The sequence below is a fragment of the Vanellus vanellus genome (assembly GCF_965231255.1).
Source record: "Vanellus vanellus genome assembly, chromosome: 13".
Classification (NCBI taxonomy): Eukaryota; Metazoa; Chordata; class Aves; order Charadriiformes; family Charadriidae; genus Vanellus; species Vanellus vanellus.
The window spans coordinates 5,415,068-5,434,783 of NC_138918.1; the positions used below are offsets into that span (position 1 = coordinate 5,415,068).

The 19,716-nt window shown below is 37.0% G+C and overlaps 1 protein-coding gene across 1 annotated transcript in view; it reads right to left on the reverse strand.

Annotated features, from left to right (window-relative positions):
* FAM13B (family with sequence similarity 13 member B) overlaps window positions 1-19,716 on the reverse strand; it is a 40,301-nt gene that overhangs the window by 4,349 nt on the left and 16,236 nt on the right. Inside the window, exons 7-19 of the mRNA XM_082489813.1 lie at window positions 18,896-19,051; window positions 16,918-17,053; window positions 16,658-16,681; window positions 13,052-13,119; window positions 12,270-12,324; window positions 11,715-11,862; window positions 7,659-7,869; window positions 5,297-5,426; window positions 4,736-4,817; window positions 4,222-4,451; window positions 3,778-3,861; window positions 2,444-2,539; window positions 63-146 (exon numbers count right to left, since the gene is read on the reverse strand). Of these exons, the coding sequence (XP_082345939.1) occupies window positions 63-146; window positions 2,444-2,539; window positions 3,778-3,861; window positions 4,222-4,451; window positions 4,736-4,817; window positions 5,297-5,426; window positions 7,659-7,869; window positions 11,715-11,862; window positions 12,270-12,324; window positions 13,052-13,119; window positions 16,658-16,681; window positions 16,918-17,053; window positions 18,896-19,051 (1,504 nt within the window). The remainder of the gene's footprint in view (window positions 1-62; window positions 147-2,443; window positions 2,540-3,777; window positions 3,862-4,221; window positions 4,452-4,735; window positions 4,818-5,296; window positions 5,427-7,658; window positions 7,870-11,714; window positions 11,863-12,269; window positions 12,325-13,051; window positions 13,120-16,657; window positions 16,682-16,917; window positions 17,054-18,895; window positions 19,052-19,716) is intronic.

Below are 19,716 nucleotides of genomic sequence, written 5' to 3' on the forward strand. Positions count from 1 at the left end.
ATTTCGGTTCCCTACAAGTGCTGGGAAATATTTTTTTTTTTTTTTAAGTGCACTATACACACCTTAATTTCTTCAAAAAAATGGGCAGTTTCACCTTCTATAATGGGCTGTAACATCTGCCCCCGCCTCTTGGTTGATGGTGACCCCTGCAAAAATTTAAGTTTGTTTCATTACGTGCAATTAGACATTAAATGCTATGTGTGGTCAGAATTTTGTTCAAGTCACCTAATACCTGAAGGCATTTCTTCTTTCAGAAGAATAAAAGGCTGCAAACATACTTACAGAGCACAGACAAAACAACCATATAACCAAAAAAGCTCAGACGTCCAAAAGTATCCTTGACACAGATGTAAAAATATCTGAAAGTCTAATATTCTTCTTCCGACTTAAAATAAAAAGTACTCACTCTCACTCGCCATGTTTTGTAGTAAATTCACAAAGCACAAAGATATCTCTGAATTTCGTATTTACTCTTGTTCCTCCCAAACCACAGGGAAATTATAAAAATAAAGTTATGCAATGCCAATGCCATTTTTTAACCTTCTGCCAGGTATACAGTGGGAACAGCACTGCCAGTTTCTCTGGCACTCTAAAGCCCTGCAATTGGGAGTGCTACGTAAGAGTTATCTATTGCCACCTCAGAGTCAAAATCCTTTGAACTTTAGCCTAAAACAGGTGCCGCTGTGCTGTACAGGTATTACTGCGAGCTGCCTGCTTCACACATGCAATTATGCCCTGCTCATCTGTTATCCCTGGACAGCACAAGCAATTGCAACAGATGGACTCTGTGAACAGGAGGAAGGTGAAACACAAAAGCCACACACAGACAATGACCTGTCAAATAATTTTAGTTTATGAAAGGTAAATAGCTTCCTGCTGCTTTGGACATTTTCACACAGGCTTCAGTGTATGTGATTAGTATACCGTGACACTGTAAGAGGTCTCTCATGGAAGCAGTGTCATGTAAACCAAAAAGCAATTCTTGAAATACCTGGCACTGAATACAGCCTACCTAGAAGCTACCCCTGAACAATCCTTGGTAATTAGAGAGCTCCACATATCTCTTATAGGTTTCAAAAACAGAAGCCTGTAAAAAATATGTTACAGAAGTTGCCTACAGCACAGATTAGGAATTGTGTTACCAAGATCTCTTCTGAATTTAAAGTTGTTTTGGTCAGCTATCACCCATCCCTTTATTTCACAGCCACAAAAAACAAACAAACAAACAAAAAACCAACTATGAAATAGTCATAAGGCTACTGATAATATAAAATGCATCTCAGCTGAAGAGTCAGATTTTTGAGGTGAGAGATGGGATTAAAAAAACAAACAGTCAAGGGTGCCACCAATAACCTATGACTCACCAGTCAAGGAGAAATACTTAGGTGTTTAATAGCAACCTGTGTTTATGGAGCTCAAAAAGAGACACTGATATAATAGACCTTAAACTGAAAGATGACTGCAATGTAAATCTCATTTTTCTATAAAAGCAGCTATCCAAAAATGTATGTGCAAGAACGGAGTGATCTTGAACTGGTTCCTTTATCTCAACATACTTCAGCTTAAAGGTGATAGCTAAGAACAGTCAGAGTCAACATAAACAGCCGATTAAGTTCCTGCTGAGTAAGCCACTGCCCAGCTACGTAAATCTGGTAGAGAACTGTCTGTGTGTAAAGAGATTATCTCATGTCAGCTATGCAATCCTTTCCTTCTAAAAGGGTCAAATAGCTAATATCAAAACCGTTCTGTTGCAAGTCTGGGTCAGCATGCCAGATTTTGACTATAGCTCAACAAGAACAAAGCCAGCTGGTTGTCATTCCCCACCTGTCTTACAGGTACTATAAACAAGGTTACATCAATCTTCTTGCACAGTATGAAAACTTTTCTTCCTCATCTCTTAGAAGACCACAGAGAGAGGAAAGAAAAGAATAGAAAGCACTGCAAGTTAGAAGGAAATGAAAACACAATGAAAAAGCGCAGATGTTGTACAGATGCTAACGTCTCACACTGGGGAAGCATGAAGGAATGAAATGGTTCTTACGGCGATCCTATCGCTCCTGCCTCTGGTGACAGTAACCTGCAGTACAGAAGAGAGGCAGGCTTCACCACAACTGGTGTTACTATTCTTGGGAGGACTAAAAGTACAATATGTACTGTGGATCCCCACCTAGCACACTGACTTGGGAATGTCTCAGCCACAGCAAGTTAGAACAGCTTATTTACTTCCACTGAGAACCATTTACTTCCTAGGAGCCATCAAGGTCACAGGCAGCTTTGAACTGCTCTGCTCTCAGCAGTAAATCAAACACCTCAAGTACAATGACAACATCTTATGTCTTCCACAAGAAAGATGTATTTTATGGAACAGTACTACTAGCTCTTCTTAAGGCAGCCTAGCAGTTCAAAGGTGGAAAAAAATAGAAATAGCATTTGTTTTACTCACAAGAATAGGAGTAATGCTTGCTCTAGTTAACATTTGTTTTACAAGTCTGTATCTGTCATAAAGTGGCTTCACAATATGTCTTTCTTCTCTAGTAACCTAAAGGCAGAGAAACCACAGAATTAATTATACCAGTCACTCAATAATATACAAGCAAACACAAAGCGGTATGCTTCTCATGCCAGGCCACGTACATTCCAATTAGGAACACAAAACTAGTTTCAATTGTGTGTATGAAACAGCGTTTATGTAGATAGAGAGGAGTAATTAGGTGCTTTTTCCTCCCCTCTTCTCTCACTATAAATCCCTATATTTTTCAGGAAGAAGTTTTAAAGACTTCCTATAAGTTAAGGGAACTTCAGTAGAAGCAAACCCTCTATCTTTAAAGACCCATGGAAAAGAGGCAAAAAAGGGACCAAGAACTGGGGGAGAAGAGTGTGTGCCTAGCAATGATGATGATTCTATAGAAATGACAGGGGAAAAAAGAAAAAGATGAAACTGTAGAGAGATTTTATCTGATTTACTCTCAATTCTTGGCCGCTGTGTACTCTAACATACCAAATCTTAAAGGCTATTCTGAACAGTTACTGGTATTTTCTGCCTCAGGGGATTGTAGAACTAGTGCAAATATCTCCAAGACCATTATTCTTCCCTGGCTTTCAGACTGTAAGGCTTGGTCAGATGTCCACGGCAGTGCTGATTACAAAGCTACTGTGCCAAGTCCAGAAGGCTGATAAAATAGTAACTGGAAAGACCTTGTGATTGGACTAGTGATGCTGATCACTGTCCAAGATAAAAATCCTGAACTTCAGGCACTAATTGCTAGTCACTTACTGTAACTCCCATACCCCAAATTACATAAGATACATGCCACAGACTTGTCAGGGGGCGGGGAGGGGAAAGCCCAAACGAAAAACAACGAAAAACGTGTCTTTTCTGTTTTTGTGAAATCTAGAATAACATTTTAGGCCTTTTCCCATGAAATTCAACAGTATCTTTTTTTTTTTGGTTTTTTTTTTTGTTTTTTGTTTTTTTTTTTTTTTAAGATTTCTCTTTGCCTCGCAGACATATAAGGCACCAAAAGACAACAATCACTTTGCAAACGCCAATAACCTACTGATTTGTGGAAAAAGGGCCTATTAATACATACACTTTTTTTTTTAGAAGTCAATGCAGTAATTTCCTCTGATGGCAACATGGAAATCAATACGTAACTGTGTTTTGGAGAAGAAAAAAAACAAACCCACACACCAGCATTAAATTCTGATATTACTACTACACAAGAGTTACTGTTGTCTACGCATACATTAATATAGTTTGATGAAGTAAACTATTACCGGCCGTCCATGTTGACTTTCATAATACAGGAGGCTTTTCTGGAGAGACGTTTTCTCTTCTACCAAATGGTCCTTTGTCATTTTCTGTCAGAAGAGTAATTCACATTTAATCTAACATAAGTCACTTTAGGTTTTTCTACATTATCAGCTATACAGACACGTTAGCCAAACTTAGCTTAGTTAATAACTACATCCCACCTTCATCCATATATAGCTGTCCAATATTGTCAGCACATACTTGTAAATATTTTAATAAAGAGTGAGCAACAACAATGTGGTTCATCTTGATCATTTCCCCACAGAGTCTAAAATACGAGGGCATGGTAAAGGGCTGCTGGACAGAGGCATCATTTTGTCAATAAAGTGATATCTGAAGTGTCTGACAGTGCTCTATTTCCCTCTGTTAGTCTCTTAGAAGCAGCCTGTCCATGATCTTATGCTTACTTTTATATCTTCTGGCAAACATCTCTCAACTCGTTTTTCTTTTAATCTTTTCAAAATGAGTTCAAGTGTAGCTTCCTTGGTGGGCTTCTTCTCTTTCTGCACAACTCGCATCTCATCTCCATTTTCTTCATCCTCTTGGTCAAGAGAGGAACCAAAGCTTTTTGGAAGAGTGTTACTTCGTGGACGTGTTTGAGGTATGAATTCTCCATCTGAGCTCCTCTGCTTTGCATCTGAAATGAGAAAAATCACTCAATTCAAAGGTTTAAAGGAAATAACTCTCTCAGTTTGTTTAACTGCAAATAAAGGAACATAAAAGTTTGCACAGGCAAAGTTTCTCTTCTAATTGAACTAAAACCAAAGCCACAAGAATAATTTTGATTTTCATTTTGAATAGTTCAGAATCTAGAAGTTAAGCATTTTTACTGTCCTGTGGAATTTTACTGAATGACTTGGCTATTTTAGTCATGTAGATAATTTATGTTTGTAGAAAACAAGAAACTGTAGCATCCCTTACCTTTTATTTGCTTTCTCAATTTGGTAAGTTCAGTCATCCACTTTAAAACTTTTGGATTGGCTGCAATATCACTATAGGAGGGCTGAAAAGTAACATAAAAACTACATTTTACAAAAACAAACACACTAAATCTTGTTTATAAACACTTCTTTCGAGATTTGGTAGTATTTATGACAGCAAATGTGACTAGTTACATGGACGCCACTCAGTACCAGATCACATCTTGGTGCCGATGTAACAGAAACACTTGTGAAAGTAAATTTGAATAAGACATCAGAAGTTGAACCAGAGAGCAGTGAGATGCTTCTGTCTCTCCACATATCTCATCTGACATTCCCTCAGTCTCACTGCAAAAATGGCACTGTCTCCCCTTCTCTGGGCTCAGTAATTATGGTACATTTTCTAGTATTGCTGTTGCTCAGTTCACTTTTGCAGAGAGCAGTGCGTAACAAAACTCTTCTCATTTGTGAGCCCACAGTTATTCAGTGATGAACTACAAGAAGTAACTTAACTCTACCATGCAGTCCTTTATACTAACTAAAAGCAGAAGCGGTAACTTACCTTACTGTTTTTCTCTTTTTCAAATTGTTCCTCAAATTGTTTTATTTTTTTCTGTAATTTCTTGACAAGCTGATAGGGTGTCTTGTCTTCCCTTTTGTCATCTTTTGAGCTAAAGGATGCTCTTCGTGTTCTGTATTAAAAAGAATTTTAAATGTCATTTAAATAATTAAACAAGTGCAAACAACTTGTGTATTTGACTAACATATGACTAATTTCAATGTTTTTCTCCAGTTCATAATCCATTCTTCTCAGGTTTTCAGTCAGAGCTATTTACTTACTGAAGCAAAATGCTGTGATCTGCTGCCTTCAAAATGCGGTATGTTATTTTTTGCTCTCTAATTTCAGTAATACCTCTAACAGAAAAACAGCATGTAGAATTCAAGTATAGTAAACTAACGTACCATTAATTACATTGTCATTAAACCAGTTCCGATCCTTCTGATGGCTAGGCTACTTATCTAAGTTACTATATACTCAGTACTTCTTGAAGTACTGGGCACAGAATAAAGCCTAGACTAGAAGCTACCACTGAGCCATCCTTGGTAGTTAGACAGCTCCGCTTAACTGTCTTAGGCAAGTTATTAGACATTATCTAAAAAAAAAAAAAAAACCAAAAACATTTACACCATCTGTTGGCCTTACTAATATGTTTCTACAATGTGTGATTCTGGTTTTAAATCACCTTTTGCACTTGTTCAGCTCCCTGACATTTGCTGCTTGTGAAAAGCCTTTTTATTTCAAGACTAATCATGAGAATTTTCTAGCGCACTTATTACACAAGGTGCCTGAAAGATCCCTCAACGCAGCTAGTGACACCTACATAGTTCAAGATATTTGAAATACTACTACTAGTGTAGATCTTCATTACTTTCAGAACGAGAACAACTATTTCAATCAGCACTTTTCTACAGGTCAGTCTTCTGCATCATTTTAACAGTACTTGTCAACTATCTTCTGCAGGTAACCGGAGAAAAACTTGGCCAAGTATCTTTTTGCATCAATGAATCTATGTCAGACAGAGAACTGGAGACTCTAAATTTGTTCTTTCCTGTTCCAAATTTTCTCATTTTTATGAAATTATTTATTCCCTAACAAGCGTGGAAAATCATCTTAAATTCCCTTTCATATTAACAGCAGTACAATTCGCAGGTTATTTACAGTTTTAGAGGGTCACACTCCCCACTGTCACATAAATAACTTGCAGCTTGTTTATTTACAACTCTACTTTCATACACTGGGTTAAACAGGCTTGATCCTCCAAATCTGCAAGAGAGGACCTGTATTAAGAACCCTACCTCTTCACTGTACTGCTGTTCCATGCCTCTCCCTCTAACAGCCAATACCTTCCTATAACCCTTCTGAACAAAGGCTTCCCACAGCCCAAATGAAGAATCTGCCCAGACCATTACTGCACATTTCAGTTGCAAAGGTTTGTGTAACACAGCTCACTTTACTGGCAGTGGACAACATGCTGTGCAAAACAAATCCAAAATTATGCAACATGAAAATAGATATACGTGCTACTGGGGTTTCGGGGAGAAAAATCATAGACCAGCAGTCCAGTAAAGACTGGTAAACAAAGGATATAAATACTATCTTCAGCCGAGGAAGTTCCATCACAGCAGGTTGTCAGAAGCCCTGACCAAATGCCAGGGAAATCTGTGCAAGCTTGCCCTATTTTTATACTCCTTCCCTCAGCATCTGCCACTGGCCACTCTGAGAGACATGATACCACCCCAGGTGAACGTCTGGTCTGACTCACTGCGGCAGTTCCTGGGCAGGCAGAACAGCCAAATGGCCATATAATGCTACATTTGACCTTGGCCTTCGTGAGGGCCACGAAGATGATCAGAGGGCTGGAGCACCTCTCCTATGAGGATGGGCTGAGAGAGCTGGAGTTGTTCAGCCTGGAGAAGAGAAGGCTCTGGGAAGACCTTACAGCCCCTTCCAATACCTAAAAGGGCTATAGGAAAGCTGGGGAGGGACTCTTGATCAGGGACTGCAGTAATAGGACGAGGGGGAACGGTTTTAAACCAAAAGAGAGGAGATTTAGATTAGATAGTAGGAAGAAATTCTTTAATGTCAGCGTGGTGAGCCCCTGGCGCAGGTTGCCCAGAGAAGCTGTGGCTGCCCCATCCCTGGAGGTGTTCAAGGCCAGGTTGGACAGGGCTTGGAGCAACCTGGTCTAGTGGGAGATGTCCCTGCCCATGGCAGGGGGTTGGAACTCTATGATCTTTAAGGCCCTTTCCAACTAATCCATTCTATGAATCAATTCATATCATGAAAACACATGAGGTTCTTCAACAGCTGTATTTTCACATTGGCTGCTCCAACACCCACAAAATTGCATTAAAATACATACCTAACAAAAGAAAGTGCTTTGGATGAAGAATCTAACGTTTCCGGATCATGTAAGAAACGCTGGCTTTGCCCAAAATCCAAACTACGATGTGACAATATGGGATGACAGTCCTCTTCCAACGGATGATTAGTCATCCTTCCAGCCTGTGGGGAAAGCTGAGCTTCTCCAGATTCACTGTCCTCCTGCCAAGATTTGAAAGCAGGAAACGGATCTAGAAGATAAAAAGGGACACAACATGGTACCTTTCTGTTAACAGAATTATAAACAAGAGTCGAAACAAAAATGCATACCCAATGCTTAGTCTTGTGTGCTATAAAGGATGTGGTGTCATACACAAAGTGAATAAAAACACTGAAATACATCGGAAAGCTACAAATTCTGTCATATAACAATTGAAAGAAAAAGGTACTGAAATCAAGTATGCACACTAGGATCCCTTTTTCAAAGTGTATCTTGGCAGTATGCATTTCTGAACAGTTCAACAGTGTAAAAAGAGCCTTATTTACTTCTTCAAACTTTGAATTTCTGAGAATACATTTAATGTTGGGTGCAATATTTTGCTGTGGAAATTAATTTTTATACCTTACGCATGTACTTTGAAAGATTGTCCTCTTGGTTTTGAAGAAGGCAAGCCTGAAAATACCTCTTCAGGTACAAAATCATTTGCTTAAGTCTTTTTAAAGGAGCGTTGTTAGGTTTTTAAGTTTAAATCCATCTTGACACCACTGAGAAAAAGAGATTTCTTAATTCGTGGAAGGTGATTTCTTTTAGGCAGGTGATACCAAAACAATCAATTTTTTTTAAATCCCTATAAAAAGTTAGTTGCTAACATCCCCTACAATTCTCAGATATGGTTTTCTTGCTCTCTAACAAAAAGCTGATATAGCCTTCCAAGCACTCTGATTTAAAATCCCACCCCCCTTTTCCTTTCAGAGAATTGCCTATATTTTCCAGTTCAAATCAGAAATTTGAAAACTGGGTTCAAAGTGTGCAGAACAACAATAAAACCCACAAAGTAGCTTTAAAAAATAACCCTTGTACCTGCTTTCCACTGTACATTTACTAAGTATTATTGGGGATTTTTCATTTTGGTTTTAAGCTAGAATCTTGCCTGTTTACACAGTACAAGATACAAGAAGGGGACCTTTTAGAAAAAAGTAAACAAAAAAATTGCAGATCAGAACATTCCCAAGATATAAGGGACAGCAGGTGAAGGGTTAGAAAGTTAGAAAGCAAACCATAAACTATCAAAAAGGCAGATAACTGAATGTATGGCGAACCATACTTACCCTCCCCTTCTCTCTGCAGATGCATTGTTTTGAAATCAATGAGGGGAAAAGTGATAGGGCATGGTGCTAATAAAATGAAAAAGAATGGCAAAAATACTAAAGTGAACACACAGCACAGTCAGAACAAACTATACATAACATGTAAAGCAGGAAGATACAGTACCAGGGAAAAAACATCCCATCTTTTGGGCCAGGCCCTGAGCACTCTCAGCTTCCAAGCAATTTCAGTGGCAGGTAAGGATGCTCAGACCTTAGCAAATTTGAACTTTTTATGGAAGAGGTTTACAAAGAACTGACACAGGAATAGTAAAGGCTTCTTGTAGTTTAATAAAAGTAACATGCATCCTCACATTAACAAAAGACAATTTCTAAACAGGTTTTTGCTCATAGCTCGTAAAAAAAAGAGATGGTGTTGATTTCCAGAAAGCAGGAAAAATGCAGAGAAACATACTCAGAAATGTAGATTAACAATCTGCATTTTTGCCTTATTACAGCAAGCATTTGATGTTCATTTTCAAGAACTCTATTGGTTAAAGATCTTTTAAGTTTTCTATCACATAGGCTTTCATAACCCAAATATTGTACCAGGACTCGGACTAGTACAGATTTTTTTTTTTTTTTTTTTTTTTTTTTTACAAAGCCAATCTACTTCAGTGCAATGCCACAAGGACGTGCAGTGCTTTGGAAGACTGAGATCCTTATAACCACTTTAAACAGGACTGAAGAATAGCCAAAGTTAAAATACTTTGCAATGAAATAACACCTCTTGCAAAATAGCATGACTTCTCTCCCAAGAAGCTTATAATATAGATTTATATACAGATATGCTACTTTCTTTTCAATGTAAGGGTCATAAAGCTATTTGGGTAAGTAAAACCAAAGCAACTTTTATGAGCAGACTTCAGGAAATAATGAAAATGGAAGCCACGAACCTTTTGAGAATACGTATTAAATCAGATTAACACAAATAGAGGATGCAACAAAATGTAATGTGCAAGTAAGCAATTAATGTAAATAAAGCACTGGGAACATAAGCAGGTTTGGGGTTTTTTTTAAACTTTACAAAAAGTTATTAACTTGGGCAACGAGAATGAAATTCTGGACTCAGTGTCTGTGGATGCCTGCAAATCAACTTTTGTATGACATGACATACTCTGAATGTACAGTTTGCTAGGGCTCAAGAAGGCAAACCAGCAAATATTTTACAAATCTAAGTAAGCCAATCACAAGCTGCAAGCCTCATCATTTGTAAAAGGGTTAAAAAGGAAGGATGGATTAATGCAGGCAATTAATCTGGAAAACAGTCAACACTGGTGACAAACTGACAATAAGTTATTACCATTTGAGCTTCAGGACAAAGCTTTATGTGCTGACATGCTACAACTATATGCTGCACTGTTAATCTACATACATCCCAGGTATACTCCACTAATTTTAATATTTATAACACAGCAACCAGAAGTTAAGTGCAGTCATTCTTTGTTACCAATGTCTTACTAACACTTTTTACCGTAACACTTATGGGCATCTCAAAGAATAGCTGTCACTGGAACAGCCTGTTGGAAGTTAAAACCTCATCCCCGCTTAGTAAATCTGTACTATATCTACCAAGTTGTATTTGCAAGTTTTTAAAATTGGAAACAAGTAGACTGTGGTCATTATACTGTTGGTTACAGCTCACAGTATTTGAGCAATCTATGTAATTTGCATTTTTTTAAGGTGTGATGATTCAGAATATCAACACTAGGCAGAGGAAACGGGATATAAGAAACATGTAAAAAGATAAGTACTTTGAAAAGAAGATATTGACAAGAGTGTTTTGCTCCGGTTACAAAGGGGTTATGTTTTTACTCAAGTAAAACAGTTTAAACAGTTATTATCAGACATTTGAGCAAAAGTGCAGTAAAGTCACAAGCTTGGGGGCTTGCTAAACCTGGAAGGCCATGAAGAATAAGTTTACAAACATAAGGAACCCTGTCCAAGAGAAAAACATGTTTCAAACATTTTGCTTTTCCTAAAATCCAAACATTGCAGGGAGAAGGGGCACAGAAATAATATCCATCTGCAACTTTTATTTGAAAATTTAGAGCTGCTTCCAGTTGTCCAATGACATGGAAACCAACATTCCTGATGTTTAAAACAAAACAACCACCAGATTTTTCAGAATAAATGAAATATAAATCGCTGTGCTTAGTAGCTTAGTGATTTTAAGTCAAATTCAGCTAGTATTAGAACTTCAATAGCTTACATTAAAAAAAAAAAAAAACCAAACCACACACCAAACAAGACACAGTGTGAATATTAACCGTATGACATCAGAGAAAGTGTTTGTAAGGACTTGGAGAAGAGACTTGGACTCAGAGTCCTGGGAACTATGTCACTTTTCAAAAACAAAAACAAAAACCAATCAAACAAACAAACAAAAAAACAAAACAAAAAACAAACCCAAACCCACATGTAAACCCCATAAACAAAAAACCATAACCCACCAAACCTCTAGTATGAAACTGTGGCTTTTTTGCTTTCTTTAGTTGCTCCTTTAACTATTTTTTTAGTTTTTTTAAGATCCCTAAGTTGCAGATAGTTCTGAAAAAAGATGGGACCTATGTCATGACTTGGTCGATCCTACCGTGTGCGTAGGAATATATTATTCTGATAGAACTAAAGAAAAAAAAAAATGTGTAAGTTGTCTGCTGCTTCTACTTTGCCAAATGTTCTCTTTTTCATTACTAGCTAACTATGTTGTGAGCTAAAGGGTGAAAATTACCTTCCCATTTGTCACCATCAGATACATTCTTCAAATCTAGACGTGGTACTTGGACACCCAGAGCTTCCTCAGAAACATTAACGTTGCCATCCCCTGACACGTCTGAATCAGTATTTGCATTAAGATCACAAGTCTTGCTACTTGAATCCTGTATTTAAATAACATAACAATTTTATTATTTAGCAACTGCAAATCATGGAAATCACGTATCTAATCAGTGCCGGTTCCAGCACTTCTAGAAATTTTCCAGGGCGGGGGGGGAATTTCTTCGAACTCAAGGAATTAGAAACAACTTCCCCCCATCCCCGCCAAGAGTAGTCACTTATTTGCATTACAAAACATTCCTTACATGAGATGTATAAGTATAAGCTTTCTCTGCTGCCAAATGTTTCTGCGAAGCTAGATGACAACTCTAACAGAGGTTTTGCAAGCCTTGCAGGAGGCCAACCAATGTAAGATGTTAAAAGCTAAATTTATTCTTTTTCTTCATATCTGTATTTCATGTAAGTTTATAAGATGCTGTGTATCTGTATATAAATGAAATCATAATCTTACCAGAAACATCTCTGAAGATATTCTATCATCGCCACCAAGCAATATACTATTTTGCCTAAAAAGACGACACAGATCTAGTTATAATTCTAAATACAAATTCTTAATAGACAGTAAATACAACATATTCCCTTCACATTTTATTCTTACATACCCTAGTCCAGTTTTAGCAGATATGCAATACACTTCCTTAAAGTGATAATTAAAATTCTGGGGAGCCAAAGTTCCATTGCTCCCCCCATGGTACTTCACACAGAATTTCAAGCTGAAGCATGTAAACAACAACTGGACTTGAACCAAGCTGGATATAAGAACAGCTCAGACCTTTATTTTCAAACTGGGAGCAAATATTTTAAAACTCAACTCAAACTGGAATTTCAATCAGTGCTGAACTCAAACTGCAAAGGAACTTAAAGTTTTCTGGCTAGTCACTATTACCAGCATTAATTATTCAATCATTGACAGCAATAAAATGTGTCAAAATATTTTAAAGAAAAAGTTATTTTCTTCTTCTATTTCTCTTGCCCAGTTCACAAGAAAAACATGATATATACCATACAAGCTGGTACTTATTTTCTCTTTTAAGTGCATAAAGTTCCATGCCTTTTATATCGTCATCATAAAAAGATAATTCCATCTTACCCTGTTTCCGCACATAAGAAGTTTTATGTTTAGTTTCACCTCCCTTACGTTATACTGTGCTGTCACAAATCACCAGTTTGGTACACTTTTCAAAACTGAAGTTACACAGCCTACCATGTAAGTGACAGAAGAAAAATACATACCTTTCACTATTATTTTCTCCATCAACATCTGCACCTTTATCACATGGTTTCAATAATACATCTGCAGTCTGTTGGCAAAAAGTATGTTTAGAAAGACTTAGGAATGGCATCCTCAGCTGAAAACATTTCTGTAATCATCACTGACCACAAAAACCCCTCATGTTTTATGTGGGGATGGAAATCATACTTTTTAACCAAGCAGTATTTTTACATCTAAAGTAAGGCCAGTAACCAGGTGTTTTAATCACCAGAAGACAGGCAATTACTTTCCATCTTCAGACAAACCTTTTTTATTATTTCTTTTAAATATTAACACCAACAGTTATACTGCAAATTGTCAATCATAGCATGAAGTTTGTGGTGACTAAAATCATGGCAGTAAGTATACCCTAGTCTTGAAATAACCGAGTTGGATGCAGACTTGTGCTCAGCATATATGAAATGAAACAAGTCTGACAGACTTTCTAAAAGGAGCTACTAATCCCTGTTACTAAATAAAGCAACAGGACTGGATGGGGATGAAGAAACGCTGGCATTTCTATGACACCATCTCACAAAACAAGTTCGGATGGATACATGTTACCATTTTGTTCACTAGAAGTTGGCGCAGGAAGACTGACGACTTAAAGCATTTACACCAAACCCCAGTACTTGATCTCTTCAAAAAGTGTCTTATGTGGGACAATATAAGAAATTTGAAACATAAAATATGTCATTTTAAAAGAACAGATTACATCTGGTTTCAGATTTAAGAACTTCTCACAAATGATCTTTAAAACGCCTGAATATAAAATAAAGTTACCTGGCGAGTTCAAATATACATAACAGTTGCCAGTTTTACACGGCTGACAGTAATATTCACCCTTATCAGACAAAAGTCCATTATTCTGTTTACCTTATTTCTGTCCAGCCAAATTCCAATTTGGGGAAACAATTTTTAATTACAGTGCATTTGTCATACTCCAGCAGATAATTTTCACCCTGGAAGTGAGCTGTGCAAGTCTTTACATAGTCACACTTATGGCAGTTGTAGCAACAGCTACTTCCGTTTCCATTTCAGACCCAAAGGAGAGCTTACGGGCACATCTTTTGTTTCCTACAACCCTACGTGACTCTCTCAAACTCCTTTCATACAGAAGAATCAGTACATTTCCCCTTAACGTCTCCCCAAATGCTACAACTCTCCAATAACATTTGAAATAGTGTATTAACAAGAACATAGAAACTAACATTGAAAAAGCAAAACTTCACCCCAGAATGCCACCGTACCACTGGTACCAATGGACAGAAATTCATCAAAAAGCAAAAAAGGCCAAGAATAACATCAGGCATTACAATAAAAGCGCATCTATACATGACCATGCACTCCTGAGCATCAAGTTCCCCCTTTATATTCTTAGCATGGTAACGTACTTCAAACTCTGAAGTGCACGTACTTCGTAAGAAGTGTAATTCACATTTCTCAGCTGTTCTTTGAAACCATTGGAACCGCATAAAATGCGTTGCAAAGCCACCAACTTGCAATTTTTTTTCTCCATCTACATTTGTACTTTTTGAGTTTTGATTTCTAAAGCTCAGCATATATTTTAACTAGGAAGTCAGGAGGAAGTAAAGTGTTAGGAGTTAATATGAGAAACTCGCTCTCTATTGTTTTTGAAGGCTTTCATTGTCAAAAGACTGAAAACCTAAACCAAATACTACAAATAAAAGAAGATTTACAATAGCCAGTCAAAAAAAGACTGATGGCAGAAATATGCAACTCTACCCTGTACTTTCAGAGTTCCTACAAACATAGTATTCACCTAATTTGGATAAAATACCACCTAATTGCAACACCATGTTTTCTGTGTTTTGCGCTATAGGATAACAATCTATAACCAGATTTGGCACTAATGCATCAGGAAAGAACCTGGACAAACAATTCATTTTGTGAAACCTTAATTTACAGAATGGGATTCAAAAACAATATGCTAGTTTAGCAGGACCAACTGAAAAATATGGCACATTGGTAATTCAAAAGAGTCATTTGGGATCCATGAAAGCTAACAGAAGGCTAGGAGAAGAATACATTACAATAGTGAAAAGTGCTACAGCAACATTTTATTTTAGTAAAAACATAGATCCCAGACAAGACTCTCAGTTTCACTATGCTAAAGCATCCATTTCTATCTTTTCAAGTTCACAGACCCATTAAATTCTTCTCGTTAATTTAAGTCTACTAACAATAGGTTTGCTTATCTAGTTATCTTTCAGGAAACCCTCAGAAAGATTTATGGACTCACTGGCAAGAAGCTAAAAAACATTGTAGAAAGTTCTCTACATACGCATAGCAAATCGCTCTACCCACAGAATTCATCATTTGGATTTCTAACAACAAAAGTTTTACCAAATAAATAAGGAACTATAGATTTGAACTTTTCATTAGAATTGCTTATTTGACAGCTGCATATGTGTTATTTCCTACAGAGCGGCAGAAACTACATTCTCTTGCATATTACTGTTACACTTAATATCATTTTTGTAAGCACATATTTTACAGCATTGCTTGATTGCATAAAGATACCCTGAATGAGAGACTGATGTCTTCTTGCTAATAAAAAGTGCTGGTACAGTTCAGGCCATCATTACAAATTCAGGCCATACAAACCTTCACATTTGATTGCATGCGAAGATCTAATAATTTGCAGCTCAAAGCAAAGCTGAGGCACGTTTGTTGTATAGGGCAAACAATTATTTCAACATTTACGGTTGCTAAACTCCTGGGCTTCCAATCAAACTGTATATAATACTAGCTTCTTTCAGTGACCTGAAGCCGTTCAATTCAAGCATAATATATAAAAGCAAAGCCAAAATTATATCTGATTACAAGATTACACCTGATTAACCTGTGGTTTGTTGTTTACATTTTCAGTTGCTTTCTAAACTTTAACAGCAACTTCAAGTATCATTAACATTGTATTTTGTGAGCAAAACAGTTTTTAAAAAATACAACTAAGTATTTTATTTTTACAAGCATGTTAGCATCACTTCCTAATACGTACTCATACAGCACTCTAGACAGATTTTTCTGCTTTAGAATACAAACGGTCAATCCTGATTCTTTTCAAGACGACAATATTAAGTGTTCAACCTCTTCAGGTCACAAGTCTAGTTTTCTCTCATTTTTATTTTGCTGAACACCTCAAGTGTAAGAATTCTAAGTGTACACATCAGTATGAAGGGACATGAGCTATTAGCACAGCAGAAGTCAAATATATAAGCAGAGAGGTCCAAGGAGAAACACCACCACCTCTTTCGACTAGAAAGGAGATGAAGATGTGTTGAAAAGAACACGGCATCTACACTGACTGTAGAAGAAACTGGAAACAGTGAGGAAAAGGCTGTAATTAGCTAATTACAAAACCACACCTTCTAGCACAAGTGTAGTCTAGAGGCTGCAGAGTCTCAAGGTGACTGTTACTTCTACCTTTTCTTGATACAGTAAAAGCTGTGACTAACTGTGGGCTACGCTACAACCAAAGCTCTAGATCTTCTGCTCCTCAGGAAGCCTTTACTAACCCAGATGCTATTCTAACTGGTGCTATGCTTGCTGATATACTGACTTACCTGAGCAGAAGGAAGGGCTGGTACCTGTGAAAGACCAATAGAAAAACATTAGTCAGGGTCCAAACAAGTTGCATCAAAGTACACAAAAATTTCTCTGTGCATGTCTACAAGACATGCTAAGCAGAAAAGACAATTAACTGCAGAGAGCAACAGCACCATGTAACGCTACATCAGAGCTATTAGGAAAACTTGGATCTCTAGAGTACTTTGCTGAAGTCACAGCAATTATAATTTTCTTATACAGAAGGTCTTCCTCTCACCTGAACATTTTGTTCTTCCTCAGTTACAGTATCATGTTTCATAGCTTCACTGTCTAAATCAGTGCAAACCAATACTTCAGAGCAGTCTCCTCTGTTCTCACTGCTACCAGTGTCATTATCTTCAATAACATCATTCCTAAAGATAAGAACAGAGAGACTTTAGCAGCCTGTTGTTCCACCTTAAACAGTATCAAACATCAGGGTTGGGTTTTTTCCAAAGTTATTCTGACCAAAGATACTGGTAACATCTACAATTTTGATTTAATTATTTATGTAGTTTATATATACTTCTGAGGTTTTTACAACAGTACGTAATAGACATATTAAAATGTATTTATTTGATTTTTTGCATTAAGGGTCAGGCATACATCCCCCACTTACTATGCTGACCTAAGGAATAAAAGCACCAACAGCCAGAAGCAATGACATACTGAAACTACCACGACTCGGTGACTGAATATTGAAGCCAGCTAGTTTATAGCCAGTATCGTTATGTTCCCCTCCAGTGAGAAATCCCATTATTTCTAACATTTAATCTTCCTAACATTCAACTTAAGACTTGTGACAGTACAACCAGATTAAAACTAACTTACAATGTATTTACGTCAATATATTCTCTACATGCCACCATCCCTGTTACCACATGATTCTGTTATTCATCACAAGCCTTTGACTTCTCTGCCTTCCTTCTCCTCGCTCACAAAGGATTCCGGACTATTTTAAAAAATGCTCCTCCTCTATCAGACATATAGATACTAAACAGGATGGCTTGGAAATTAACATTTTAACTCTTTTTTCTTAATTCTGGCAATTATTTTAAGTTAATTCTAAGAAATTTGCAGTGGGTCACTGCATTTTTTAGTTCTTCATTTAACTGTGTCTAGCTTGATGGCGGCACTGCTTTAAAGGACTCAGACAACCTCTTTCAAGCACGCTATCATGTATCCTCTATTACGGTTAATCCACAGTGGAATGGTGATCAGAAGCATTTGAAATAGTCACTGTGCCAGAAGAGTATACTGGTTTCAAACCTTCAGTGATGGCACTTTTAGCCTCTGCTTCTGTGAAGTCTGCCAACCTTTAAAGCACTTGTGCTGTAACTGAAGGCATTCAGCTACAATGGGTCTTTCAGGCAATTACCCACTTATCGATAAATTACTTCAAAGATGTTAAATCTCTAACACTAAAGCTCAGTTTTAATTTATCATTACCAGCAATGATTATTACATTTATGATCAACTGCTAACTTTAGTTTGACCTCTTGTCACAGGCAAGACTTCTGAAAACAGTAAAGATTGAACAACTCAGAAAACAGCATTTGAGTCTCTGAGCAACAAAGAGATTAAGGTATTGAAGTCCTACTTAAGGACACATTTTGGGGGGTTGGGTATTAACCTTGACTATTTGTTTTTAATAAAGCACCAAAACGTACCAGCTTCTCAATGCTGCTGTGGCAATCGCTACGCTCATAACATGGCAAGATTCACAATAAAAATAAAAGCTGATCAAATGAAGCTGAAATGCTATGCAAATAGACCCAACAGTGCTCATTCTATCCATTTTTAGCTGTTTCATTGACAGTGGCAGCTAGAGCAGCAAAATAGCCATGTTGACATGGAAAGACAGGGTAAAGAAACTGAAACAGCATCTACAATAGCTTTCATATGGAAAAATTGTGTTGTAACATCAGTGAGAAGAATGAAAGCACTGGTGTAAATTTAAGTTCTTGTGCTACTTGCACAGAATTCAGCAGTGAAGCAGTTATACTTCACAATATTTTTAGCTATAAGATCAATTTAAAATATTTGCTTCAAGAGCTGTTGATTACTGACAACTGATGGAAGTTGATTTGATTTAAAATATGAGATAAATTGAAGTTAATAGCACAAGTCCTTAACTTTTGCTTTGGGTAGCTTGTTTTGGAAAAGTTAGGATATACAAGCCTATAGAACGCATTACAGATAGAACAAAATCTTACTGGTTGTTAGATCCTTCCTCATCCCCACTGGGATTTTTTTCTTCATTGTTACAGCCCAGTCTGTGTTGCTGTATATGTTTAAGATCGTTATCTAAGCTGCTCTGCAGGTCGAAAAGGTGCTGTTCCACAGCTGCTCTAATTGTTCTTTCTAAAATGCTAAAAACAAAAAGACAGAAAATTCCTATTAAGTACTCTCCCTTTGCATTGATCAACTATGCAGAAAGGCAGAGATAAACTTTACACACAACAGGAATCTTTCATACAAGTACGTCAAGTAAAAAAGAGACTAACTTTTCTGAAAAGACACTAGAAATTACTGCACCTACTATCTTTTATTTCATAAGATTTACATAAAGTATTATGAAGTCTATTAACAGTATTTTAAGAGTAATCAACACATTTCAATGATTAACTTATTTTTTGATAACTATACACAAAAACTTACAAAAGCCTAATATATTAATGTGACAGTAAAATCCCATGTCCATAAGAGGTCAGAGTCAACCCTGGAGCAAGTACCACTTCAGCACAGCTGTCTGTAACCCCTCCTGAATGGGGCTGTCATCTTAAAAGGCATGAGCCAACAAATAGCAGAGACAATGCACGAGTACCTCATGAAGGGCACAGGACATACCCAAAGATATATGAAGAAAAGAGCATTCTTTAAAAAACAGACTATTCTGTCGAGTGCATCTTAGCCAGCTCATCCCAAATAAACAATTAGGCCTATAAAAAATCCTCATAGAAGAATCTTAAACTATTTTACCCCATCTTTAACTCTGGAATTGTGTGTTTCTTTTTCCTCCACATTCATACATGTA